Source organism: Oryza sativa, chromosome 6 (genome assembly GCF_034140825.1).
Source record: "Oryza sativa Japonica Group chromosome 6, ASM3414082v1".
Lineage (NCBI taxonomy): Eukaryota > Viridiplantae > Streptophyta > Magnoliopsida > Poales > Poaceae > Oryza > Oryza sativa.
Genome location: NC_089040.1, coordinates 2,396,689 through 2,419,757, shown reverse-complemented (window position 1 = coordinate 2,419,757; position 23,069 = coordinate 2,396,689). Strand labels below are relative to the sequence as shown.

General features: G+C 42.4%; 5 protein-coding genes across 9 annotated transcripts; 3 read left to right on the top strand and 2 right to left on the bottom strand.

The window, feature by feature from the left end:
• Positions 1-483: 483 nt before the first annotated feature.
• Positions 484-5,356, bottom strand: LOC4340091 (superoxide dismutase [Fe] 2, chloroplastic-like). Of its 3 annotated transcripts, none has more exons than XM_026026409.2 (9): positions 5,223-5,356; positions 4,279-4,362; positions 3,993-4,181; positions 3,641-3,812; positions 3,418-3,491; positions 3,298-3,324; positions 3,204-3,227; positions 2,921-3,102; positions 484-800 (listed from the first exon to the last, which is right to left on the bottom strand). In XM_026026409.2, exons 1-8 carry the CDS (start codon positions 5,292-5,294, stop codon positions 2,977-2,979), a joined length of 768 nt encoding a protein of 255 aa, XP_025882194.1. In that variant the 5' UTR covers positions 5,295-5,356; the 3' UTR covers positions 484-800; positions 2,921-2,976. The 3 variants fall into 3 exon arrangements, with proteins under 3 accessions (XP_025882194.1, NP_001389670.1, XP_015642496.1); NM_001402741.1 differs by lacking the exon at positions 484-800 and adding an exon at positions 1,212-1,803; XM_015787010.3 differs by lacking the exon at positions 484-800 and adding an exon at positions 1,309-2,703.
• A 227-nt stretch (positions 5,357-5,583) lies between these two features.
• LOC4340090 (probable 1-deoxy-D-xylulose-5-phosphate synthase, chloroplastic) lies at positions 5,584-11,182 on the top strand. Of its 3 annotated transcripts, none has more exons than XM_015787006.3 (11): positions 5,584-5,761; positions 6,107-6,298; positions 6,535-6,649; positions 6,744-6,908; positions 7,030-7,180; positions 7,725-7,993; positions 8,342-8,621; positions 9,081-9,385; positions 9,635-9,913; positions 10,126-10,410; positions 10,592-11,182. In XM_015787006.3, exons 4-11 carry the CDS (start codon positions 6,792-6,794, stop codon positions 10,739-10,741), a joined length of 1,836 nt encoding a protein of 611 aa, XP_015642492.1. In that variant the 5' UTR covers positions 5,584-5,761; positions 6,107-6,298; positions 6,535-6,649; positions 6,744-6,791; the 3' UTR covers positions 10,742-11,182. The 3 variants fall into 3 exon arrangements, with proteins under 3 accessions (XP_015642492.1, XP_015642491.1, XP_015642490.1); XM_015787005.3 differs by having other exon boundaries at positions 6,740-6,908; XM_015787004.3 differs by having other exon boundaries at positions 6,535-6,654.
• A 169-nt stretch (positions 11,183-11,351) lies between these two features.
• On the bottom strand, positions 11,352-14,358 carry LOC4340089 (protein arginine N-methyltransferase PRMT10-like). Its single transcript, NM_001421070.1, has 8 exons — positions 14,097-14,358; positions 13,828-14,020; positions 13,490-13,595; positions 13,055-13,244; positions 12,545-12,730; positions 12,380-12,463; positions 11,813-11,995; positions 11,352-11,614 (listed from the first exon to the last, which is right to left on the bottom strand). The coding sequence occupies exons 1-7, from the start codon at positions 14,301-14,303 to the stop codon at positions 11,819-11,821; spliced, it is 1,143 nt and encodes a 380-aa protein (NP_001407999.1). The 5' UTR covers positions 14,304-14,358; the 3' UTR covers positions 11,352-11,614; positions 11,813-11,818.
• Positions 14,359-15,512: 1,154 nt separating this feature from the next.
• On the top strand, positions 15,513-18,440 carry LOC4340088 (putative cytochrome c oxidase subunit 5b-like). Its single transcript, XM_015787012.3, has 6 exons — positions 15,513-15,701; positions 15,800-15,885; positions 15,976-16,026; positions 17,582-17,648; positions 17,802-17,881; positions 18,017-18,440. Exons 1-6 carry the CDS (start codon positions 15,590-15,592, stop codon positions 18,083-18,085), a joined length of 465 nt encoding a protein of 154 aa, XP_015642498.1. The 5' UTR covers positions 15,513-15,589; the 3' UTR covers positions 18,086-18,440.
• A 404-nt stretch (positions 18,441-18,844) lies between these two features.
• Positions 18,845-20,899, top strand: LOC9269484 (probable receptor-like protein kinase At5g20050). Its single transcript, XM_015787007.3, has one exon. The coding sequence runs from the start codon at positions 19,072-19,074 to the stop codon at positions 20,455-20,457; it is 1,386 nt and encodes a 461-aa protein (XP_015642493.1). The 5' UTR covers positions 18,845-19,071; the 3' UTR covers positions 20,458-20,899.
• The last annotated feature ends 2,170 nt before the right edge of the window (positions 20,900-23,069 follow it).

The window sequence follows — 23,069 nt, the reverse complement described above, 5'->3', positions numbered from 1 at the left end:
TCTCATGCTTGGCTTAGTTGCTGAAAGTTTGAATTAGAGCCGAACTCCAGCAGTACACATCTTCAGAAGTCAATACACCTGCTGAAACTACTTCAACTCTGCTACACTCTGTTTCTGATATCGTCAGTTTTTAAGTTTACAAATCATGAAACTTTTGTGAATCTTTTTTAGCAAAATCCTGATCGATCTCGCTAACTATTTCTCTCATTCTGATTGCAGCATCTTCACTGCACTGTGCTGCTTCTGCTGCTACGAGACCTGCGAGTGCTGCCTCGACTGCCTCTGCTGCTGCTGCAACTAGGCTGCCATATCAAGCCATAGCAAGAACATGATCAAGATGAGGATGGAGATCGCCTCCATCTCTCTTACCCCTGAGATTTCATAATTTATCAGCCCGTTGTCATCATGTAAAATTAATAAACATGTAGTAGATGGAAACTTTGTCAGAATCGAGCATTTGTGTTCTGAAAAAGAGGACTATTGTAAGAAACCCAGAATACTGTTATCTGAAGTGCTTTCTATGCGTGTGAAATTATCTCTTGCAGGGTTGGTATTTGGTACAGTCGTACAGACAGATTCTTCCTACTGTTTTGATTGATCCAGTGACAAGTTGAGCAGGTTAACCTGCCATACCAATCAGCATGGAACATGCAAATGGTTTTTCAATTGGAGTTGTTGCAGGGTACATCCACTATTGACAGTAGACATCACATGAGCAGGTTATTGGTTGCAGTTTACAGAGTAGAAGACAAAGATGTCTGCAGACTGCAGCCATGTGGTGCTGCAGAACGGCTGCATTTCTGTTACAACAGAAAGATGAATGGAATGAGTAGTGCTGATTTAAGCCCATTCTGGCAGTTTCATGCTAACTTCTTTATGGATTGCAACTGTGTTGTAAAATGAAAAGGCCAACATGGTTAAATGGATGTAATGCTAGCCCATAATCTTATCTGCTGGGTAGTTTCAAAAGAAGCCGATGATCACAACCTTCAAGAAAGAGTTAAAACAAACAGCGATCCTCTTAGGCTGTCATCGGTTCGCCTAATGCTGGTTATAAGCAGTACGGTTTATCAACAAGAAAAACGATAATTTGTGGGTAAAAATTTTATATATGTGTCCACATAATTTATTTCCTACTGTTTGACGCGGTCCACAGATTTCTGAAATCTGAATAATCTAACACAGAATTTCCACCAACATGACAGGGCAGAGCAGGAAACAGTCCATCCAAGGATGCTTCTTTATTTCCAAAGGCCATTACATTCATTTGATAAAATAACCTGGAGGTGAAGGCTAATAGGCTGTGACTTTGAGCAAAAGCTTAGTAATGGATGCGAAAATATCGCATCAAATAATTCAATGTCGACAAAAGGAATGAGCAATGGGGACATAAAGGTCAGGTTACATAATAGAGGGAACAAAGCTAGGCTTAACAATGACAGAATTCTGTGCCAAAAGAAAGACAAAAACTACAGCTATGAGTTGTCGAAACTTAGGATGAAGATCTAATCTAAAAAGCATAATGGGACCATGGGTCCTAGTTCTGAAGCATAAACGTTTGCAAGAAGTGGTGCAGCTTCAAGAAGAAGTTAGATCGATGGCCCATACTCTGTAATCATGCTCTAGTGTCAAGGTTGCTTTGATGCTATATCAAAATTCCAAGGTGACGATAAAACCAAAGCTGTTTATCCTCAAGCAGATTTCCACTATTTCACCGTGCAGGACATGAGGTGGTGTAAGTGTCTCTCATGCATGCGAATCTCAGCATCAGGTATCATGTGATCTAGAAATTCCTCGGCGTCGCTGAAAATTGGAGAGAACAAGATAAAAACATTTTAGCATAGTCTACTCCTGCTACATATCAAGCAAAACAATGTAGAGTCTAAAAACAAAAAAGTTGTCGCTGTCTGTGGTTACAAGGAAAGACATGAGGACCACTTTGGGGAATAAGGACCCACGCGGTTGTGCACTGACATATACTGGATGCAAGAACATTGCATCAACTAGCTCACCGTAGGACATGGAAAGCGATAGGTCTAGTAAAGCTTTAGTAATAATTTTCCTTTTTGTAAGAATATAGCATCAATGTGAAGTTGTGGATGTCTAATTAAGACTAAAAGTTTCACAGGGAACCAGTTCACTGACAACTTCAAAGTCCTAGGAAACCTTGCAAAAGAACTAGGACTCTACATATATAAGTAAAATGGACGAATTATTGAAAGGATCAAAGGAGTAATAGAACTTCATTCTTGCTCAAGAAAAATACCTCACTAAGAGTTTCATAGTGAGTGGTCGATTAAGTTAAGTGCATAAGACCATAAGTATTAGTGGAAGTGCAGTTACAAATTAGCTATTTTCTTAAAGCGGCCTGCATGCAAGTTGTATAGGTCCTTTCTTTAGTGACCATATCTGTAAAGGAGGACACAATGAAGTAATTAACACTAAGCTCTTCATACTCATTAGTGCACAATCTAATAATCAGATTCGATTGTGCAACCAAATTTTACTGACTTGTCTGCTACGGTCTTCAATCTAATTCGTCATAAGATGCTATCATGTATTGTCGATTTCTGTTTCTTTGAGGGCACTTGATTCTGTTTCTTAACCCAGCCGAAGCAACAGCATCAAGCGACATGCTCCCTGATACTCCCAGCAGCATGTGTTTAAATCTCAATCCCGATATTTGATTGATTGCCTCACGTGCTGTTTTTCAAGAGAAAACTTTTTTGTGTTATAAGATAATGTCCTAGGAGCATGATTTCTGGCATTGCTAATGCTGAAGATGCGTCATAGTTGAAAATAAGTCATCACCAAAAACTGAATGATTCTCTAGTTTCTTTTTGTATATATACTGAATGATGAACTACATAATTAAGCTGCATATGTACCAGATATGATGTTGCAAAATGCTGGATTTTACCTCATGATGAGAATACATGCATAGATATCTCTAGGTCATATCCATATCATCTCATATCATGCAACTGGGATATTTGGTTCACCAAGGTTCACAAAAGCCTCAGCGCGCATCATGCGTAGAGTGACAGTATCCCAAGAGACAAGATGGTCGATAAAGTTTGTAACATACATTCGCCTGTCATCCTGAAGCATCAAAAGGAAGCATCACCAGTGATTTATGATAGCTTAGTACTTGGTGAATTACAATTTTAGGTATAAGAAGAAAAAGAGGATCTAGAAAATACCTTGTAATCCAAGTAGTAAGCATGCTGAAACACAAAAGTAGATATGTCAATATTTAGCATAATGTAATATCTAAACGCAGTGTCATTTCCTTACCTCCCACAAGTCTAGATTGATGAGTGGCTGCAAGAGAAGAGGGCATGGAATGTCATCACAAAGGTTTATACTTGGGATGCTATTATTCTAAACATTTCAAAAGGAAATGAGAAAACATACAATATCACCAAGTGCAAGTGGACTGATGGCATTTTGTGTATGGACTACCGAAAATTTTCGTTCTTTTCTCTTCACTGAAACAAGCAAAAGATAGACCAGACGTGTATAAATCAGACTTTAAAAACTAAATTTAGATTGTAGAAACAACATTTCAGGAAGTCAGATTGAACCAACAGTGCCTGTACAGGCTGAACTTCAAAGAAAATGAAAATAAAAAACTTACAGACAAGCCAAACCCAGCCAGACCCCAAAAGTGATAATGCTGAGCGTATAAACTCTTCCCTAAAATTAGTAAAAGAGCCAAAATCCTTCTCTATCTGCTGCAGGACACCTCGCCCTGGTGACCCACCACCTTCTGGCTGCATTGATTCCCAGAAGAAGTGATGGTTCCATACCTGTATTTCAGAAGATTGAAAATTAGAACCATAATAAGCCTACTGCTCATCCTTTTTTCAGGCTTTCAGTTATGTGCAACAATTAAACATGTACACTGAAGCTATCAGGATGAAAATTTGATGGGTACAAATAAAATATCCAACTAATGGGGGAAAAAAGCCAAATAATAACAACATTACCTGTGCTGCATTATTATATTCTGGTAATGGGTTGCCGTTGTTGTATGCTTCTTTTATTAGTTCCTCCAGAGTGTACCCATAGAACATGCTGGTAGCAAGCTGCTTATTCAAGCTATCCACATAGTCTTGCTGATGCTTACCCCAGTGAAGTTCAACTGTCCTCTTGCTAATATAAGGTTCCAGGGCATCCTGGACACCATAGGACAAGCTATAAGTTAAAATCTTTTCCTTTTAAATGGCAGAATGTAATCTGTCGAGGCAATATTAACAGGTGAGGAGAACATACAAGTTTATACGGCGGAGTAGTGAGAGCGTAGTAAGCCACGACTTTTGAATACCTTCGAGATCTACAGCCCTGCCTTTGTTCTCTCTGCAACAAACAGAAGGCGTAAAGATTGCAACCAGCACTAAACATCATAGTCAAGGGCCCGTAGAATTACAAAAGCTGAGGTACAATCTTCAAAGCTTGTAATGTCATTCCAACTTCACAATAGAACATTGGTTGCTAAGCCCAGTGTCAGCGTGATACACACAATCCTAAGCTCTCTTTAGCATTGCTTGAGCACTACGCAAGCATGACACGGATTATCATGGAAACTGGCACAGTTCACCAAATTTAACACAAAGAAACATTAAACATCTTACACTGCATATGCACAGTGGAAGATGGAAGAAAAATGAGACGTGGCTGACTTACCGTGGTGAATACCAACAACATAGAGAAACGATCTTGTCTAACTACAATGAGATTATATGACACTACATAGACCCACCACCTATACAAACCTGTTCTTAAAAAACTAGGGCTTGAAAAATTACTCACAAAAGCTGAATATCCACCATAAAGGATCACTAACTTATCAAATAGTATATTGATTTGTAACATCACAGACACACATGATCTTTAGCGGTGTCATGTTTGAGACCGATAATAATATGGTACAAAAGATTATAGTGCCACTCATAATCAATTATTAATCGATTTAAAGTCCTCAAATTCGCACTATCCTAAAATCTGCAAGGAAAAAACCTGCAATGCCCTCGAATTCCAAACGTCTAACTCTTTGAAATGCCAGTGTCTCCCTTCCCCTTCCTATCCCTTTTATCAAATCTCAAGTCACAAATCGAAGAACAAGGCAGCTCGCCAAATGAGAAAGCTTCCAGCGAGCGCACGAGCAAGGGGCAGAAAGAAGAAGAAGGTATCCATGGGTTTCGCGACGAGGAGCTCACCGAGCGAAGCCGACGAGGCACCGCAGCCGGCGGCGAGGGGAGAACGCGGAGAGCGGAGGCGAAAGCCGCCATCTTTTCTTCTCCTCTTTCCTCTGCCGCGCTATCTATCCACCACCTCTGCAAAAGAAAAAATCGAAGCTTTTTTCTTTTTCACTTCGTCTCTATCTCATCCCAGGGGCAATCTCGTAAATTTACCCGAGCAAACCACTCCAGTGCCACTGGCAGTTGGGCCCCGCGAGTACGGACGAACAAGTTAACCGAATAATGAATGATTAGGAGAGACGTGATTAGTTTAGTAGCTAATCCTCTGTCAAATTAATCATCGTCCCCTTTTCTGCTCGGATTAATGCCTAACTAATCTGTCATGTCAAGAGCGCAGAGGAGCACTCCGCGTCCCAAATCCCAAACCGGAGCTAGGGTTGCTGCTGCTGCCACTCGCGAGCAGCAGCGCCCCCTCACGCTGAGCCGCCTCCGGCTCCCTCGCCGCCGATCCTGCGCGTGCGGCGGCGGCGGGTGGCCGGTTTGAAGGAGGAGAGGAGGTAACGGTAGATGGGTTCTTGGTTTTCTTTTGCCCCCCGCGGCTATTTCGGTTTCTAGTGGAAGCTGGTTGCCTGTGGTGTAAATTGGGGATTACGGATTTTGGCCGTCTGATTCTCCATTTTAGCTGTCCCTGGATGGATAGATGAGTTTGCTGTTTGTAGCTGATTCTTGGTGTGGTGTCATTCCAAGGACTGATACTTGATTGTGTGCTCATCTTCATCTAGAACACTGAAAACATATGTGGATAATTGTTTATGATGAATTTAGGATCCAGTGATCTCTCCATGTTTATTTTTAGAAAAAAAATAAGTTTCTCACAGGCTAAAGAATACTGTAAATTTCAGGCTTTTGGTCGTCACTCCTTGCGCAGGATGGGTGGGAGATATCTGCATTCTCCACCTGCTGTTAATTTAATCTGTGAGGAATCAACTTTTGTGCGCTCAACAAGTTGCTGTCTCCACTCTTGTCTGTGTTTGAGATGCAAAACATCGAATTTGAAGCCATGTCGAACACTGGTGTTCAATATGCCATCAAGGGTATGTTCTTTCTCCATATCTGCAGTACACTGTGCAGACAAGGCTAACATTTTAGCTTCAGGGTAGATATTTAGTCCCACAAAGAATAAAAGAATGAAGTACATTGTGTGAGCTTTAGTCGCAGCCTGCCAGAATTTGATAACTATTTCACTAGGGATACATTTGTGGCCGGAGAAGGACTCTGAACTTTGTAGTCTCATACTCACAGATGGTGAATGTTCTCTCTTTTTGTACAGCGCTTCAATAGAAGAGTGGCTGCGCTGCCAGATGTCGATGATTTCTTTTGGGAGAAGGATCCAACTCCAATCCTGGACACGATCGATGCACCCATCCATTTGAAAAATCTATCTAGTAAGGTCGTCAGTCATACTATCTTAAGCATAGTAGCATACTCTCTAACTATGTTATGGCTGAGGAATTTTTGACAATTCCCATTGAAAGACAGGAGTTAAAGCAACTAGCTGGTGAAGTTCGATCGGAGATATCTTTCATAATGTCGAGGAAATGCCAACCATGTAACACTGGACATTCTGTTGTGGAGCTCGCTATTGCTATACATTATGTCTTCAATGCCCCAATGGATAAGATATTATGGGATGCTGGTCAGCATGTATGATCCCTCTATCTTTTTGTTTTGTGCTAAGATTTTGCCTCCAGTAAGCTATCATATACCATTTCATATAATCGGAAATGTTTTACCTTTTGTGTTCAATATTTTTTCTCATCTGCAGACATATGCACACAAGATTCTCACAGGAAGGCGCTCACTCTTTCATACTATTAAGCAAAGAAAGGGGCTTTCAGGTTTCACATCCCGTTTCGAGAGCGAATATGATCCCTTTGGTGCAGGACATGGATGCAATAGTCTCTCCGCAGGCCTTGGTATATATAGTGTTGCCTCTGTTAAATGTTAATACATTAATTCATGCCTTGCACTTCAAGAACTGCTTGCTTTGTTGTTAGACCTCTCCTTCTATTTAAATGGATTTCCTTAAGATATTGATTTCATTGTGTTTGGAATCCGTACAATATTCCATAGTTTTTTTCATCTTCGACTCCGATTAGCTTCCATGCATTTTATCAATAGTTCAGCTACCTGAAACAGAGAAAAACAGTGCTTCTTGCTTTTTAAACCAAGGTATACAGTGCCGGGATGTACGACTCAAAATATAATTCAAGAAATATAATATAAGTTCTGATGTATTCAAGTTCATATCCTTCTGGTGTGGTATCAGCAGTCATGATATGAAATTCTTAAACTATCTTATTTTGCTAATGGAGTTAATAATCATTATAGAAGTTTGCATAGTCTATTAGAATCCTAAGTATGTTTCTACATTTAATCATGAATCTCCTGATGTTTTATTCTTTTATGTCAAATGATTTCCTTTTATTCGTTTATAGCTTGAAAATGATCTCTTGTCAGGGATGGCAGTCGCAAGGGATCTAGGTGGGAGGAAAAACCGAATAGTAACAGTTATAAGTAACTGGACAACTATGGCTGGTCAGGTGTATGAGGCAATGGGTCATGCCGGTTTCCTTGATTCTAACATGGTAGTGATTTTAAATGACAGCCGGCACACCTTGCTTCCTAAAGCAGATAGCCAATCAAAGATGTCTATTAATGCCCTCTCTAGTGCTCTGAGCAAGGTTCAATCCAGCAAAGGATTTAGAAAGTTTAGGGAGGCTGCAAAGGTAAAACTTTATGCTTCTGTATGACATAATGTACTAGATTTGAACTTGCTAATAAAACATAGTTTTTTTTAACTGTCCTGTTATTTCCTGATTATGATTATAGTATAGACATATAGTTTCTAGTTGATTGTTTCTTTTCAGTTCTCTTTTTTATCTGGTAGTGACAAATGTACTTGTTACTTTCAACTTATTGTTATAAAAGCCTGCTAATTGACTTGCTGCTGTACATATTATGATGAAAAATTTCCAGGAAGTTTTGGCATGGGTTGTCTTTCTACTTTCTTAATAACAACAGTCTTGCACTGCCTTGAGTTTCCTGCTTTGATACGAATTTTGTTTCCTTTCTAGGGACTTTCCAAATGGTTTGGTAAAGGGATGCATGAATTTGCTGCCAAAATTGATGAGTATGCCCGTGGTATGATAGGTCCTCATGGAGCAACTCTTTTTGAAGAACTTGGATTATATTATATTGGGCCTATTGATGGGAATAACATTGATGATCTCATTTGTGTACTCAAGGAGGTTTCTACTCTAGATTCTACCGGCCCAGTACTTGTGCATGTAATCACTGAGAATGAAAAAGACTCAGGTGGAGAATTTAATAGTGAGATTACTCCCGACGAGGAAGGTGTGCAATTACAAATTGTCAACGAAATTTTCTGCAATCCTATGAATATGATAGCGTACATTCTGCTTTCTCTGTTTTCTCATTTTACATTCTGGATGTCTTGCTTTGATATTAATACAGAGAGATAAGTGAAGCACCACAGCATGAATTTGAGGAAGGAAACAGCGCGATAAGGATTTGTTTGAGTGGCAATATGCATGTGAATGTTGTATTTGTTTGAAAAATGATAGAACACACTACTGAAATTTCAAATGAAATATGTGAATCGGTTCTCACCTGTAGAATCATTCACAATTCACAACATTCAGGAACTTTAAGGTTTCACATATCAGTTATGTTAAATATTACATGTATAAGTCAACTATCCTTTGAGATCCTTCCTACATGTCTTTGCACAATCAAATCATATAGGATACTAAAATGAATCTATAATTTATTAACTTTTTTCTCTGCTAACAGGGCCTCCAGACTCAAGCCAAGACATTCTAAAGTTTTTAGAAAATGGTCTTTCTAGGACATATAATGATTGCTTTGTAGAATCACTAATAGCAGAAGCAGAGAATGACAAGCATATTGTGGTGGTTCATGGAGGCATGGGAATAGATCGATCAATCCAATTATTTCAGTCCAGATTTCCGGACAGATTTTTCGATTTGGGTATCGCCGAGCAACATGCTGTTACGTTTTCTGCTGGTTTGGCATGCGGAGGCTTAAAGCCTTTCTGCATAATTCCATCCACCTTTCTCCAGCGAGCATATGATCAGGTGCCCTTTGCTCCCATCTCCCCATGTATTCCTCCTCTCTAACTGTACTCCATATTTGCTCTGCTACATGGTTGAAACAATCATTAGTAGGCTTTGTAAGCCATCTTCCAAATTTTCATGTACTACAATAAAATAGTTGAAACAAGCATAGTTTCTGTAATAGTGGGCTATAGACTAAAGCTCCACTTAATCTGTATGGCTGCTTTACTGCAAGTACTTCGCATTTGATAAAGCTCACATATATGCCAGATAGTCGAAGATGTGGACATGCAAAAGATACCAGTTCGCTTTGCAATCACAAGTGCAGGTCTGGTGGGATCTGAAGGCCCGACTAACTCAGGACCATTTGATATTACATTCATGTCATGCCTGCCAAACATGATCGTCATGTCACCATCTAATGAGGATGAACTTATTGACATGGTGGCAACAGCTGCAATGGTTGAGGACAGACCCATTTGCTTCCGGTATCCCAAGGGTGCCATCGTTGGGACTAGTGGCACTTTAGCATATGGGAATCCACTTGAGGTAGCTCTACTTCAATTTCTTTTTTTGATTCTAAGCAGAAGTCACTTGGAAAATAGTACAGCTTGAAAGCTATCAGTTACGCTAATGCTGGGATTCATGCCCACCTAAAAGCTGGTGTTCTTTGGTGAACTGAAAAAAACAAGCTGGCAATACCTTTGTGCGCTTAAACATTTTGCATGCTGTTCTTATTAGTTTTGGGGACTCTCTTTCAGATTGGTAAAGGAGAGATTCTTGCTGAGGGGAAAGAGATAGCTTTTCTTGGTTATGGTGATGTGGTCCAGAGATGCTTGATAGCTCGATCTCTTCTGTTCAACTTTGGCATCCAGGCAACTGTTGCTAATGCGAGATTTTGCAAGCCACTTGACATTGATCTGATAAGAATGTTGTGCCAGCAACACGATTTCCTAATCACCGTGGAAGAAGGAACGGTTGGTGGTTTTGGCTCACACGTCTCGCAATTTATTTCACTCGATGGGTTGCTTGATGGCAAAATAAAGGTAAGAATTTAAACTCTTACACGGATTTTAACTCCTGTTATCTAGTATAAATCCATCCAATATTCTTGCAAGTTGCAATGGAGCTTCACCCTTTTGTATTGCAATATGCCACTTGCCTTGTGCTCCATTCATGTTTTGTATAAATGATAATTTCAAACAGTGACTTTCTGTTAACTTGCAGTGGCGACCCATTGTACTACCAGACAGGTACATCGAACACGCTTCGCTCACAGAGCAGCTCGACATGGCTGGGTTGACTGCTCATCACATCGCAGCAACCGCACTGACCCTTTTAGGGCGACACCGAGACGCACTTTTGTTGATGAAGTAAGAAGGAAAAATGAGCTAGAAAAGAATGAAAAGTTGTGCAGCAAGTTTGAGCTGGTAGAAGACAGCCAAATTGCTGTTTCATGGATATTCTTCAGTCTTTCAGAGGAAACTGAGATTGCCATGGCAGATACAGCCTGTGTGCACCACTGAAAGAGCTTGCAAGTTTTTATCTGTGCTCCAGATGCTTACTGTAATCTGTTCATGGGGGCTGTACATACTATAAACCCTGTTTTGATGATGATTATGTTAAACCCTATCAAGTGCTTGTAACAGGAAGGGGATAATCATCTTGCTGATGTAAATACTCGAGGAATAAATGTGCTGTGTGTGTGTGTGTATGACTCCAAGTGAAGAGAGAGCTGTGTCTAAATTGTAATCGAGTAACCCTTCAGAACTTTGGATGCAGTGAATCCTCTCTGAATGAGATCATAAAATGTTGAAATTGGGTGTGAACTGTGAATGAACGGCTAAATCAAATCCTTCAGGCTGTTGACTTCTTCAGAAAACAGCAAATTTATCATTACTGAGCCCTCTCAAACTGGGAGCATCAACTACTCCTGTAAAATGTTGAGAAAGGTGTTTGACTTTGAGACTGAGCACACATGGGCATATGACAGCAATCATGAAGCCAATTAACCAATCGAGCGATGAATTACTGATACAACAAAATCTCTGGCACTTTTATCATGCCTCACACAACACAGCCTCGGTGTACATATTCTGGGTAGTATTACACAATGTGGCCATTAGGCCCTCTATTAAAAACCAAATACACCAGGGAGGAGTTCAGCTTGGCTCCAACTATCAAGCAAGGTTCAGACATGGTAGCCAGTACACAATCTTTTCATCAATTGAATCAGATCCAGTCAGCGTTCTGTAATGACAGCAACAAAAAAAAGGACCAGGTTAGGTTGAATTCTTATTGTTACAGAAAGCACTGAAATAAAGCATTGCGTGGCGGGTATTAAGATGACTATTAGTGCCCACTACAGTTTATATGTTGGCATATTATCTGACTTTGAAAATAAAGAAAGAAAAATGCATAAACACATTGTAGTCTTAGGAACCAAACCTTGCTCTATTCTAAGTAAATCTTGGTTGTGATTGCGGGAAGCTGCTTGCCAGATGACTCATGCAATTCATATGTGAACTCCATATCCATGAGCCGATGATTCTCTTTTGAGCGAACCATTGTGAAAGAAACTTTAACATTGTCCCCTTCGTTTACTTTCAGAGGCGGAGTCAGCAAGAATACCTTGAAAAGAATCAGAGCAATAGTAAATATGTGTGAATTGTGCCAGATAACTATGGTCTATGATATGCATTTCCATAATGACAATCAATTGAAAGAAATTATTGTTTTGAATAAAAGCCCTTATACATAAACATGTGCCATTCAAATAAAGATATTGCTCTTTATCTAAGTATCAGTTTTGCATGAAAGGTTTTGAAATCTGTTTGTCCTTACAATTAATTGTAAATAAAAGAGAGACTGGAGCTTCCCTCTTTACATGATTTCTTCTTTACATATCAACACTCACACATTAAAAAGAACAATACATACATTTCAAATTATGGACTAGCTGGTAACAAATTTCTGCAGTTATAAAATACAATAGCTTAATTCCAGGAAACCAACCTGCTGGCCCCAGTGAGTGCCACCATTCACATCAGGAGCTGTGCTTAACTCAACTTCTTGAGTTGCAGGGTTTTGCTTACTACCCTAGAAAGAGTTAAAGAGAAAATAGTGAGCATATCTCACTGAATCATGAGATAAATTAAGTGCCAGTTCAGTTTGACATACTCGAAAATGAACATCAAACCATCCAGCAAGAGCTGCTAATCTTGTCATATCCAGCTTGATTGGCATTGTAACCTGTGCTCGAACTTCTCGAATCTCATCAACCGTTGCTGTCAAGCAATCAATTTCCTTAATAACAGCAGCTTGCCCTATAACTTGGTTTGGATGAAGATTATTCCATATGGCAGACTGCAGAAGAATACAACCAAATGTACACTGAGCTTGCAGGAAAATGTGCATTCACTACTATTTTTGCTGAGACCTTAGGAACAACCAGAACAAGTAATCCAGAGATACTAATGGATCCTATATTACATACAGAATAAAATAAGTAATGAACTATACTAATCAAATATGTGCTGCAAGCACCTTGGTATTTATCTTATCATGAATGGATTCTTGCTTAACAAGTATATTTATAAGATTGTTTAAATTGCATTTTTCTTGCAGACAGCACATGCAATACAAAAGATTAAATCAAACATGCCAGTCTTTGTACAGATTCAGGCATACCTTAAGATAGTATTTTTCATGTTCTGCACGGTATGCCTTTGTCAAAACATTCATGTTGACCCCATAATAAGACTCGGTATCCTCAACAAATAGATTCCAGTCATGCATAGCAATCTCAAGATCTTCCATCTTATTTTCAGCCAGATCACTCCTTATTGGTGCTAGCCACATCCGAGCATGACTGGGATACCTGCAACCAAAATTGATTTTACATTGGCTGAAAGTGAAACAGATATTTCATTGAACCAACAACAGAATTGAGAGGTTATTGCCATCTTCCAGAAAAATGACAAGACCGTATTTGCTAATGTAATCAAAGATATTGGATAACTAACTAACTAACTACCACGGTTTGCTTTCCAGAGAATGAAGAGTGTGTGCAACATTCAAAAATTCTGTCTATATTAGCATGAATAGAAGTATAAATAGACTTACATTACACCGTCTGGCTTCAACCAACGATCACGCGCACAAATGACAGAATCAAACATCGATTCCCTCAATAGAAAGTAGCCCATCCACTCCGATATAATGACATCAACTGCCGTTCCAAAGATATACAGAAACAAAGCAATCAATACTCAACACACATTATGGTAACCTCTTGTTTCCATTAAATTCTTTATAACTTTTCCTCTCCTTAGGAAACAAATTCTTAAGCTATGTTTCGTTCGCAAGAGATCGAATATAATTACCACCAGCCACATCAATTCCCCCTTATTTTCAGAGACTAATAACAACCAATCGAGGAATAAAAAAAAAGAGAGAATCACCTTTCTCTGGCAACACAACGTCCTCCATGGACCCCTGTATCACCTCGACGATGTCGGCGACGTCGTTAGCCCGCGCGAGCTCGCGCGCGTGCTCCGCCATATTGGTGGCCTCCACGGCGTACACCTTCCTGGCGCCAGCCTGCGCGCTCCAGATGGCGAGGATGCCACTCCCGGTACCCACATCAAGAACCACCTGACAAAGACAGATCCACCAAAATCCATCAACACAGAGCCCCAAAATCGCACCGAAGATATCAAACCCAACCGACCTTGCCGCGGAAGTGGTGGGCGTTGCGGAAGACGGCGGAGTGGTAGGCGTCCATCCGGACGCGGTCGCAGAGCATCTCCTTCTGGTGGTAGAGGTAGGAGTAGGTGCAGAAGTAGTTGGCGAAGTCCACCTCCTTGTCGACCACCGCCGGGCCTCCGCCGGCGGCGGAGGCGGAGGCGGAGGCGGCGCCGTTGGGGAGGGACGCCATGGGAGGAGAGGAGGAGAAAGACGAGGTTTTTGGTGGGGAAGAGGAGGACGGGGTTGGGTTGCTAGGGTTTATGGGGGTGGGATTTTTAAAGGGTGGCTATCGTGTGTTTCCGCCGTTGGATTGTGCTTTGAATTTCGTGCTCCAAGTTGATGGTGGTGGTGTTACCATTTGAACTTTTGAAGATAGATACTGCAGACAGTAAAACCTGAGAAAATTTGTAAATTTTAGATTGTTGTCGATAACTTTATATATATTAAATTTGGACAGAGACGTATTCTTTAAATTATGTGAGATAGTAAAGGACAGTAGCAATGCAAGACACGCACTTCTCGGGTCTCACTTGCTAGCTAGGCCTAAAACTCTATAAGGACATGAGTTTTCACATAGCCATGTGATTTAGGAGCGGGGGCGACCACGACCGTGAAGGCATGATGTGATAAGGATATGACCTCCACAATGCACCCTCACAATTCTCTTCCTGCATGTCACACGCCATCGTTTCGCCACGGGAGAACGAGTGTCCTATTTTGGCTTCGCGTTCTTCACCGGGGGACAACAGAGGCCGATATGGCGTGAAATATTACGAGCCGGATGCCACGTAGATATGCAGTGAAGATCCTAGGTAAAAGAAGTGTTATTTATATACATAAATAACCAATCATACTTAAAAAAAAGTTAAACAAATGAACACAATTTGTTCAACTTTAAGTTACTCTACACGTAATTGTCGATCCTTTTTGTTTTTTTCTTTTGCAATTATCTTATTTTATTTTTTTTCTTTTAGAAACAAGCTAGTATATCTATATCACTATATGAATATAAGTCACTTAGTCACGTGTAACTGGAATTATTTTTCATATCAATAGTACATGCCTATCGTCGAATAATTAAAGAAAATCTTAAGACCCAATCATTGTGGTATCTAAAATAAATAAATAAAAACGAGATATATGCACAATCAATTTTGTTTGGTTCACCAAACCATACTAATAACGATCTATCCATCGAAACCACTATCATTTGGTAATAATAACTTTAAAATAAACAAGTCAAACTAACCAAACCGTGGTTGCATTTAAACAATCATCTCACTGTTCTAACACACTTTGTTTACGAATTTCGTTGCAAAATTTGTTAAATTTTTACACCCAAGTGGATTGTTCTGATTTCCGTGGGCCGACAAAACCACCCCAAATTGGCCCGAAAGCTGCCTCCTTTTTCCTCCTCCTAACCACCGCTCCGGCCTCTCCATCTCCCGCCGCTCGCCGTCGCCGCCGCCGCCCGCCATGTGGAAGCGCGCGACCTCCGTCCTCCTCCACCACCGCTCCGCCCTCACCCGCCGCTCCCCGGCGATCGGCGGCGGCGTCCTTCCCCGTGCTCTCTTCTTCTCCACGCTCGGTAACATTCCCTCCCGAACTCCGGCCCGATCCCGGCAGGTGGTGAGGCGGCGATTTGACGGGGCGGTCTGTCTGTCTGTCTGTCTCTGTCCCGCGCAGATGCGGCGCAGGCGAGGACGAGGGTGGAGGACGTGATGCCGATCGCCACCGGGCTCGAGCGCGAGGAGATCGCCGCCGAGCTCCAGGTCAACCACCTCTCCTCTTGATATTGATTTATTAGTGGAAGTTTTTTTTTTTTTACTAGATGGAAGGTCTGAATTTTTTTTTCATTTCAGGGGAAGAAGAGGTTTGATATGGACGCGCCCGTCGGGCCCTTTGGTACCAAGGTGAGATGAGAGGCTGAGAGCTTTCCATTTCACATCAATTCCATGGATGTTTTGACCCGTGTATTTGAGAGCTATTGAATTGATTGGTTAGATGGAGTGTGTGATTGCTGACTGAATTAATGCTGATGTGTAGTGCTTAAGACTTGTGGCCATGGATGCAACGCTCTCTTAATAGCTTGACATGTTCCCCTCTGATATTAGGTGATAAGCTTCTTTGGCTCAACGGAATCGGCGAAGAGATAGGTGTTAGTTTCTGATGTTGCAGATGCAGCAGCTGGGTCACGGCAGGGATTTTGTTCACTGAATATGAATATGTGAGATTGTAGCATTGGTTCAGCTACCAGTTCTTTTCCCTACATAGGAAAGATTTTTATGCACAAACATTAGGCAAAAGTTCAACACACATACGTTTAATAAAGTCATTACAACATAGGTAATTCTGTTTATGTTTACACTGATCTGTGATTTGTATTTTTGTGGGCTGGTCATTGGCAACCGAAGTTTTTGCCTTGCTGTATGGTGTGTGCATTCCAGCTTATGTTATTTGCTATGTGTTGGCTTTTCGTATGGTCACATCTTTTGCTATTCTGTACATCTTATGTGTTGACTTTTCGTATAGTCCTGTTGATAGGAAAAACTTGCATAAATAGCTGTTTTGTTCACTTGTCAGATGTGCTTGCTTAAGAAAGGTTGGGCTGTGTTGCCTGACTCCTGTTGTGTTAACAAAGAGGATTTTGTTTGTCTTTGTTTTCATTATAACTTTAGTAGAGCATTTTTTTTCAGCATGTTAAAATAATTTTGGGGATTTTGTAGGCTATAACATTCTGAATTTCCATGCATAATTATGGGGGCCTGTCTTATATCTAGTACTTGGAGGCATCTTGATTTTGCTTTTCTTTAGAGAATTGTTGATTAGCAATTTCATGTTAAGACTTTCCTTTACATGCTCATAGAAATATATTTTCACTTGGAAAACCCTGCTACTATATCTTGTGAGTTTATTCTCTGATTCTGTCCATGTGGATCCGGCTAATATGGAGGTTTCTAGTTGAACCAGCAATGTTGGACCTTTTAGTTATTGGTTGCTCAATAATAGTACATTTGATCATGAAGTTGAATTTGCAATTTCTATGTTGTCTATCTCCAGGAAATAAAATAAGTGCAGTGTTTTGAAAATTCTTCGCTTTCCCATATATCTCTAGTCTCTAAGGCAGATTGCCCCCTAGTTGTGGTGATCGATACATGTACGGATGTTATACAATTTATTTATTTATTCAGTGGTTTCTTTTGTTTTATCACCCCTATTTTCCTACAAATTGTTTTTCTCATGACATTTCCCCTCAGACTTGCATTAGGTGTGATCTGATAAGGTTATCAGCACATTAATGGGCATCATTTTCATTCTGTTTTGGCCTGTTGATGAATGGTACTACTCTTTAGCGTGTTGCATCTAACCTTGATTTGGTCCCTTTGTACCTTTTGTGTCACTGTTCAGTTTAGTTCATTCCACTCCTGCGTGATCGAACTGGACTAATATTTTTTCCATGTTGTATAGGAAGCTCCAGCTGTTATTCAGTCATACTACAACAAAAGGATTGTTGGTTGTCCCGGTGGTGAAGGAGGTATAGTACCTGTGCATGCTAATTTCCTTGTTTTTGACCTATAAAGAAGCTTCTAGGATGAAATCTTCTCCTGCATCTTCTCTATAAATATTCATCGACTAACCACCAATGGAATTAACTTAAACTGCAAATTGCAATGATTGATATTTTCAGAGGACGAGCATGATGTCGTGTGGTTTTGGTTGGAGAAAGGCAAGCCACATGAATGCCCTGTCTGCACTCAGTATTTCTCGGTATGTTGGTACTTTCTGTTGACAAAATCGCTTGCCTTGTGAGAGCAATTTCTGCATGAGCCACTAAATCGCGCATATGTTGGTATGTTGTCCTGATGTTCGCTGAGCTATCAACTTGCAACTTTATGTTCACAGCTTGAGGTGATAGGAGAAGGAGGAGATCCTGATGGGCATGACGATGACGACGATCACCACCATCATTAAGGTTGCAGAAGTCACCTCTAGCAATAAAAACACTGGATATGGCCATATCCATGTCAACTCTCAATTCAGATGACTTGGAGCAGCAGTGGATTTTGGAAAAACAAAGTTTGTCTTTTTAGAGATTTGTTCATGCAAATAACAGGATTCAGTAAACAATGATATGCAATTCTCTTTTTCAGCACACCTTAGTCGAATTCAAAATAGGTATGTTTGTTTGTTTGTCTTGATGGATGATTCCATGTTCAATGGCCACCTGGACCATTTATTTTGGTGTATGATCTGTTATCTGAACATTTCACAAACCTTGGTCCTGTTCAATTCAGTTTAAACAAATGAAGTCAGCATTCTGATGATCCTTCTCCCTCCTATCCAGTTCAGTTATCTTTGATTATAACCAAGCAGTTGGATGAAACAGTCAATTGCTTTTGTAATTTCTTTATATGATCCTTAATTTCCTACTGCTTACGTGGTCAATTTGTTGCTTTGATGAGTGAGACAGTGATGCATTCAAACTTGGATTTGGCCAAACCAGCACCACACACTTCACCACTCACTGATGTCATTCACGTGAGGATGCATTCAACCAAAGTGTTAACTTTACCACACAAAATACCGAAAATTTTGGACGGATTCGGCGTGACAGAATTCCAATTTGCACTGCATTTAATCCACTTTATTGATTTGAACCATTCCTGATCTCCACACCTACATATCTTTTCCCTTCATTTTTTTTTGATCAGGTCAGCTCCTTACTACTGCAAGATAATTAGATAAATCCAATAGTGATGCACTAGGCACAAACATTAGTTGAAATGTAGCTATCACTCTTAAGATTTCAGTGTGTTTTCTCACATGTATTAATTGCTAACCCATCATGTCAAAATCCGAAATTAACTCGCGTCCAAAGTGAGCAAAGAACTGACCATGGCGGGCGGCGTCGCCGGCGACGGCGAGCCGGTGACGGCGTGACGTCACGTGGCCGAGATATGGAGAGCAAGACGGCCAAGATCGTCGCCGGCGCGGCCGCCGCCGTGCTGCTGGTCCTCGAGCTCGCTCTCTACCTCCGCTTCCGGCTGTCGCGGCCGTTCTTCCTCTCCACCGCCGTCATCGTCTCCGCCGCGCTGTCGGCGGCCGCCGCGGCGCTGCTGCACCACGCGGCGGGCGAGCGGAGGCGGGCGGCGCGCATGGCGAGGCGGCTGCCGTCGATGGAGGACGAGCGGATCCGCGTGGAGTACAGCTACTTCCGCAAGGTCGCCGGGCTGCCGCGCAAGCTCACGCTCGAGTCGCTGGCGGCGGCGACGGACGGGTTCCAGTACGCCGTCGGGCGGGGCTCGTCGGGGACGGTGTACAAGGGCATCCTCGACGACGGCACGGCGGTGGCGGTGAAGCGGATCGACGGCGGCGCCGACCACGCCGATAAGGAGTTCAAGTCGGAGGTGTCGGCGATCGCCAGCGCGCAGCACGCCCACCTCGTCCGCCTCGTCGGCTTCTGCCTCGTCCCGCGCGGGCCGCGCTTCCTCGTCTACGAGTACATGGAGCACGGCTCCCTTGACAGGTGGATCTTCTCCCCGCACTCCGGCGATCGCCGCCGCCGGAGGTACCTGCCGTGGGCGGCGCGGTACCAGGTCGCCGTCGACGTGGCGAGGGCGCTCGCCTACCTGCACCATGACTGCCGCAGCAAGGTGCTCCACCTCGACGTCAAGCCGGAGAACATCCTCCTCGACGACGGCTTCCGCGGCGTCCTCTCCGACTTCGGGCTGTCCAAGCTGGTGGGGAAGGAGCAGAGCCGCGTCGTCACCACGGTGCGCGGCACGACGGGGTACCTCGCGCCGGAGTGGCTGCTCGGCGTCGGCATCACCGAGAAGTCCGACGTGTACAGCTACGGTCTCGTTCTGCTCGAGATGGTCGGCGGCCGCCGCAACCTGATGCAGGCGGAGAATGGCGACGACGGGTCGTCGGCGTCGCCGCGGTGGACGTACTTCCCGAAGATCGCCGGAGACATGGCGAGGGAAGGGAGGGTGATGGAGGTGCTGGACAGGCGGGTGGTGGAGTCCGGCGAGGCGGTGGAGGAGGCGGCGGTGCGGAGGCTGGTCCACGTGGCGCTGTGGTGCGCGCAGGAGAAGGCGGGGGCGCGCCCCACCATGGCGCGCGTGGTGGAGATGCTCGAGGGGCGTGGCGCCGCCGCGGAGGCCGTGGAGGCGCCGCCGCCGTCGGACATGATCGTCGTCGACCTCCTCGCGCTCGACCCGGCGGCGCGCGGCCCCGGCCCGTTCGGCCTGCCGCCGCCGGCGGCGGCCAGCGACGGCGGGATGCAGGTGACGTCGTCGGGGATCAGCAACTCGTTCGCGCTCTCCTACCTGTCGGGACGATGACCTCACGCTCTCCGCACGGTGGCTCGCCGGAGGAGTGACGTCACTCCGGCGACGAGGTTTCTCCGAGCCCCAGTTGGGTTCACGTGAACCGTTGGATGAAGCACGTGCGGACGAGATGGTGGTCGTGTGGGGTTCGGAGAAAAATTCTCCGAACCCGTGTTGGGTTCACGTGAACCGTCGGATGGAGATCGTGCGGTCAATAATCAAACGGACGTGAGTCCAGCAACACTATACTTGGGATTTGATTGATTATCTTCTGGTTCCACAGCTAATTAGGGTTTAGATCGATGGCGATTTGATGATCGTCTGATTCAAAGTTTATTTCTTTCGAAATAGAGGTACAAACTGAAGGATTATTTGTTTTTTTTTGCAAAACACAATTTGTGTGTTTAAGGATTGTTTTGCTTTGTGGTGACATTGTTCAATTTGTTCATTCATGCTATGTTCGTTCGCGAGACAGGGGAGATTGAGTCTCGTTTTTCGCGCGCACGCTTTTCAAACTACTAAACGATGTATTTTTTGTAAAAAAATTCTATAGGAAAGTTGCTTTAAAAAATCATATTAATCCATTTTTAAAATTTAAAATAGTTAATACTCAATTAATCATGAGCTAATGGCTCACCTCGTTTTACGTATCTTTCCAATCTCTCTAATCTCCTACTCCTCAAACACACCCTCAATGGTCCAAGCATAGATCGAACTGATACTCTGATAGAGAGCATGCTTGGTTGAAGGCCCGGAAAAATTATACTCCCTACTTCCCCAATTATAAGGTATTGCACTGTTTGATTATTCGTCTTATTAAAAAAATTAAAATTATTATTTATTTTATCTGTGACTTATTTTATTATCCAAAGTACTTTAAGCATAACTTTTCGTTTTCTATATTTGCACAATTTTTTTAATAAGATGAGTGGTCAAACAGTGTAGGTAAAATGTCAAAATCCCTTATATTGTGGGACAGAGGGAGTACTCATTTCCTCGCATTTAATTTGATCAGAGCTCATTGTCAGCTTCCTCATCTAAACATTGTTTTCATATTCTGAACTTCATTTTTTTTTCTTTTTGTAATTCGAAATCTCTTTGAAACCTCTGTATGTTTGTACTCTTCTGTCAGACCTGCGACTATTGAAAAACCTTCGTCCTAAAATAAACTTTTATATTTTTGGGTGAAGGTAGTCATTTCAAAATTGTCTTATATTTTCGAGTGGATTAAAAAATGATGAAGGTAACAGTAGCAGCCCTAGATTCACTTACTCAACCCATCGCAGTCGCTGACGGTGGGGCTTAGACTCCGTGTAACAAAGGAGGAAACAAACCCCTTCGGCTTACCGATGACGACGACAGCTCCCCCCTTGACTGATTTGAAGCCTGGTCACATTTCAGCCATGTCGACCACCACCACAGTTCCTTTACCGCTCTAGGCTGGCGTCCACGGCAATGAGTGCGTGGAACAGGTTTTCATGGTGTTCGATTTGGCACGGGCAACAACGTTGGGCTCTTTCTACAATGAAGATGATGGCCTTCTCTTTGACCTCATCTACGCCCGTCCAACCGTCGTCATGAGCACCTCCCATCCCAGGGGACAATAGTGTCGCTGGAAGCGATTTGGTAGGATCAGGATCTGAGCGAGACCTCTCTCTCATCATGTTGTTGGCATCTTGGGCATCGCCTATCTCTCCCATCAACCGGATGCATGAGTAGAAGGAGACCAATACCTTCTCTTCCTGCCGCCAGGAGCAGTTCCATCACCGTCGCACTCTGTCTCCTTGATCCGGTAAAATAGGGGTTGGGTGTCGATAGCGGGAACAGTTGATTATGGTGCGGTACAAATTTCCATATAATATATATTTTAAAAAAAGATACCATTCAACAATTCAAAATAGTATGCTCATGGAGAGCGATAAAAGAAGTAGCTAATCCAAAAGAGACAAATCTAATGAAGCCTAAGAGCAAGTTTAATAGCATAGCTAACTACTAGCTCCAAATCATTTATATCCAATCTAATAATTTATTCATACAATAGTTATCTATAAATATATATTATACCATTAATGACTGATCCTACCCTCTCATACACAGACAACATCTTAAAATCCATGCTATAGCTGGCTAGAAATCTCACTTTTCTTCACTCTCTTCTCTTACCTTTTTCACATATTCTTATAAAGTTATAGCTGGTTTATAGCATACTATTATACACAGGGGCGGATCTACAGTATATGGGCCGGTGCCAGACGACACCGACGACTTTTGACAAAAGCTATAGCAAAACTGCTTATCCATATATTATAACATCATGATCTAAGCATAACTAGCATACTATGACACCGATATATATGTTATGACACCAATGAATTGATTTTCTAGACCTGCCACTGATTATACATGCTCAGTCAGAAAAATGTGCTTCATGATCACGGTTTAAACCGGTTGTCACACTACTGAATCGGTGATCATAAAGCCTATAAACCGGCTCAGTGACCGGTTCTTTTTTCCCAATGTCTCACTCACGGTGGGCCCACCTTTCACTCCTCCAATGGGCGTATGGATGAGCATGGCATCCAGATCCAAGAGAAAAAAAAAAAAAGCAAAACAATCCCGTAGCTTCC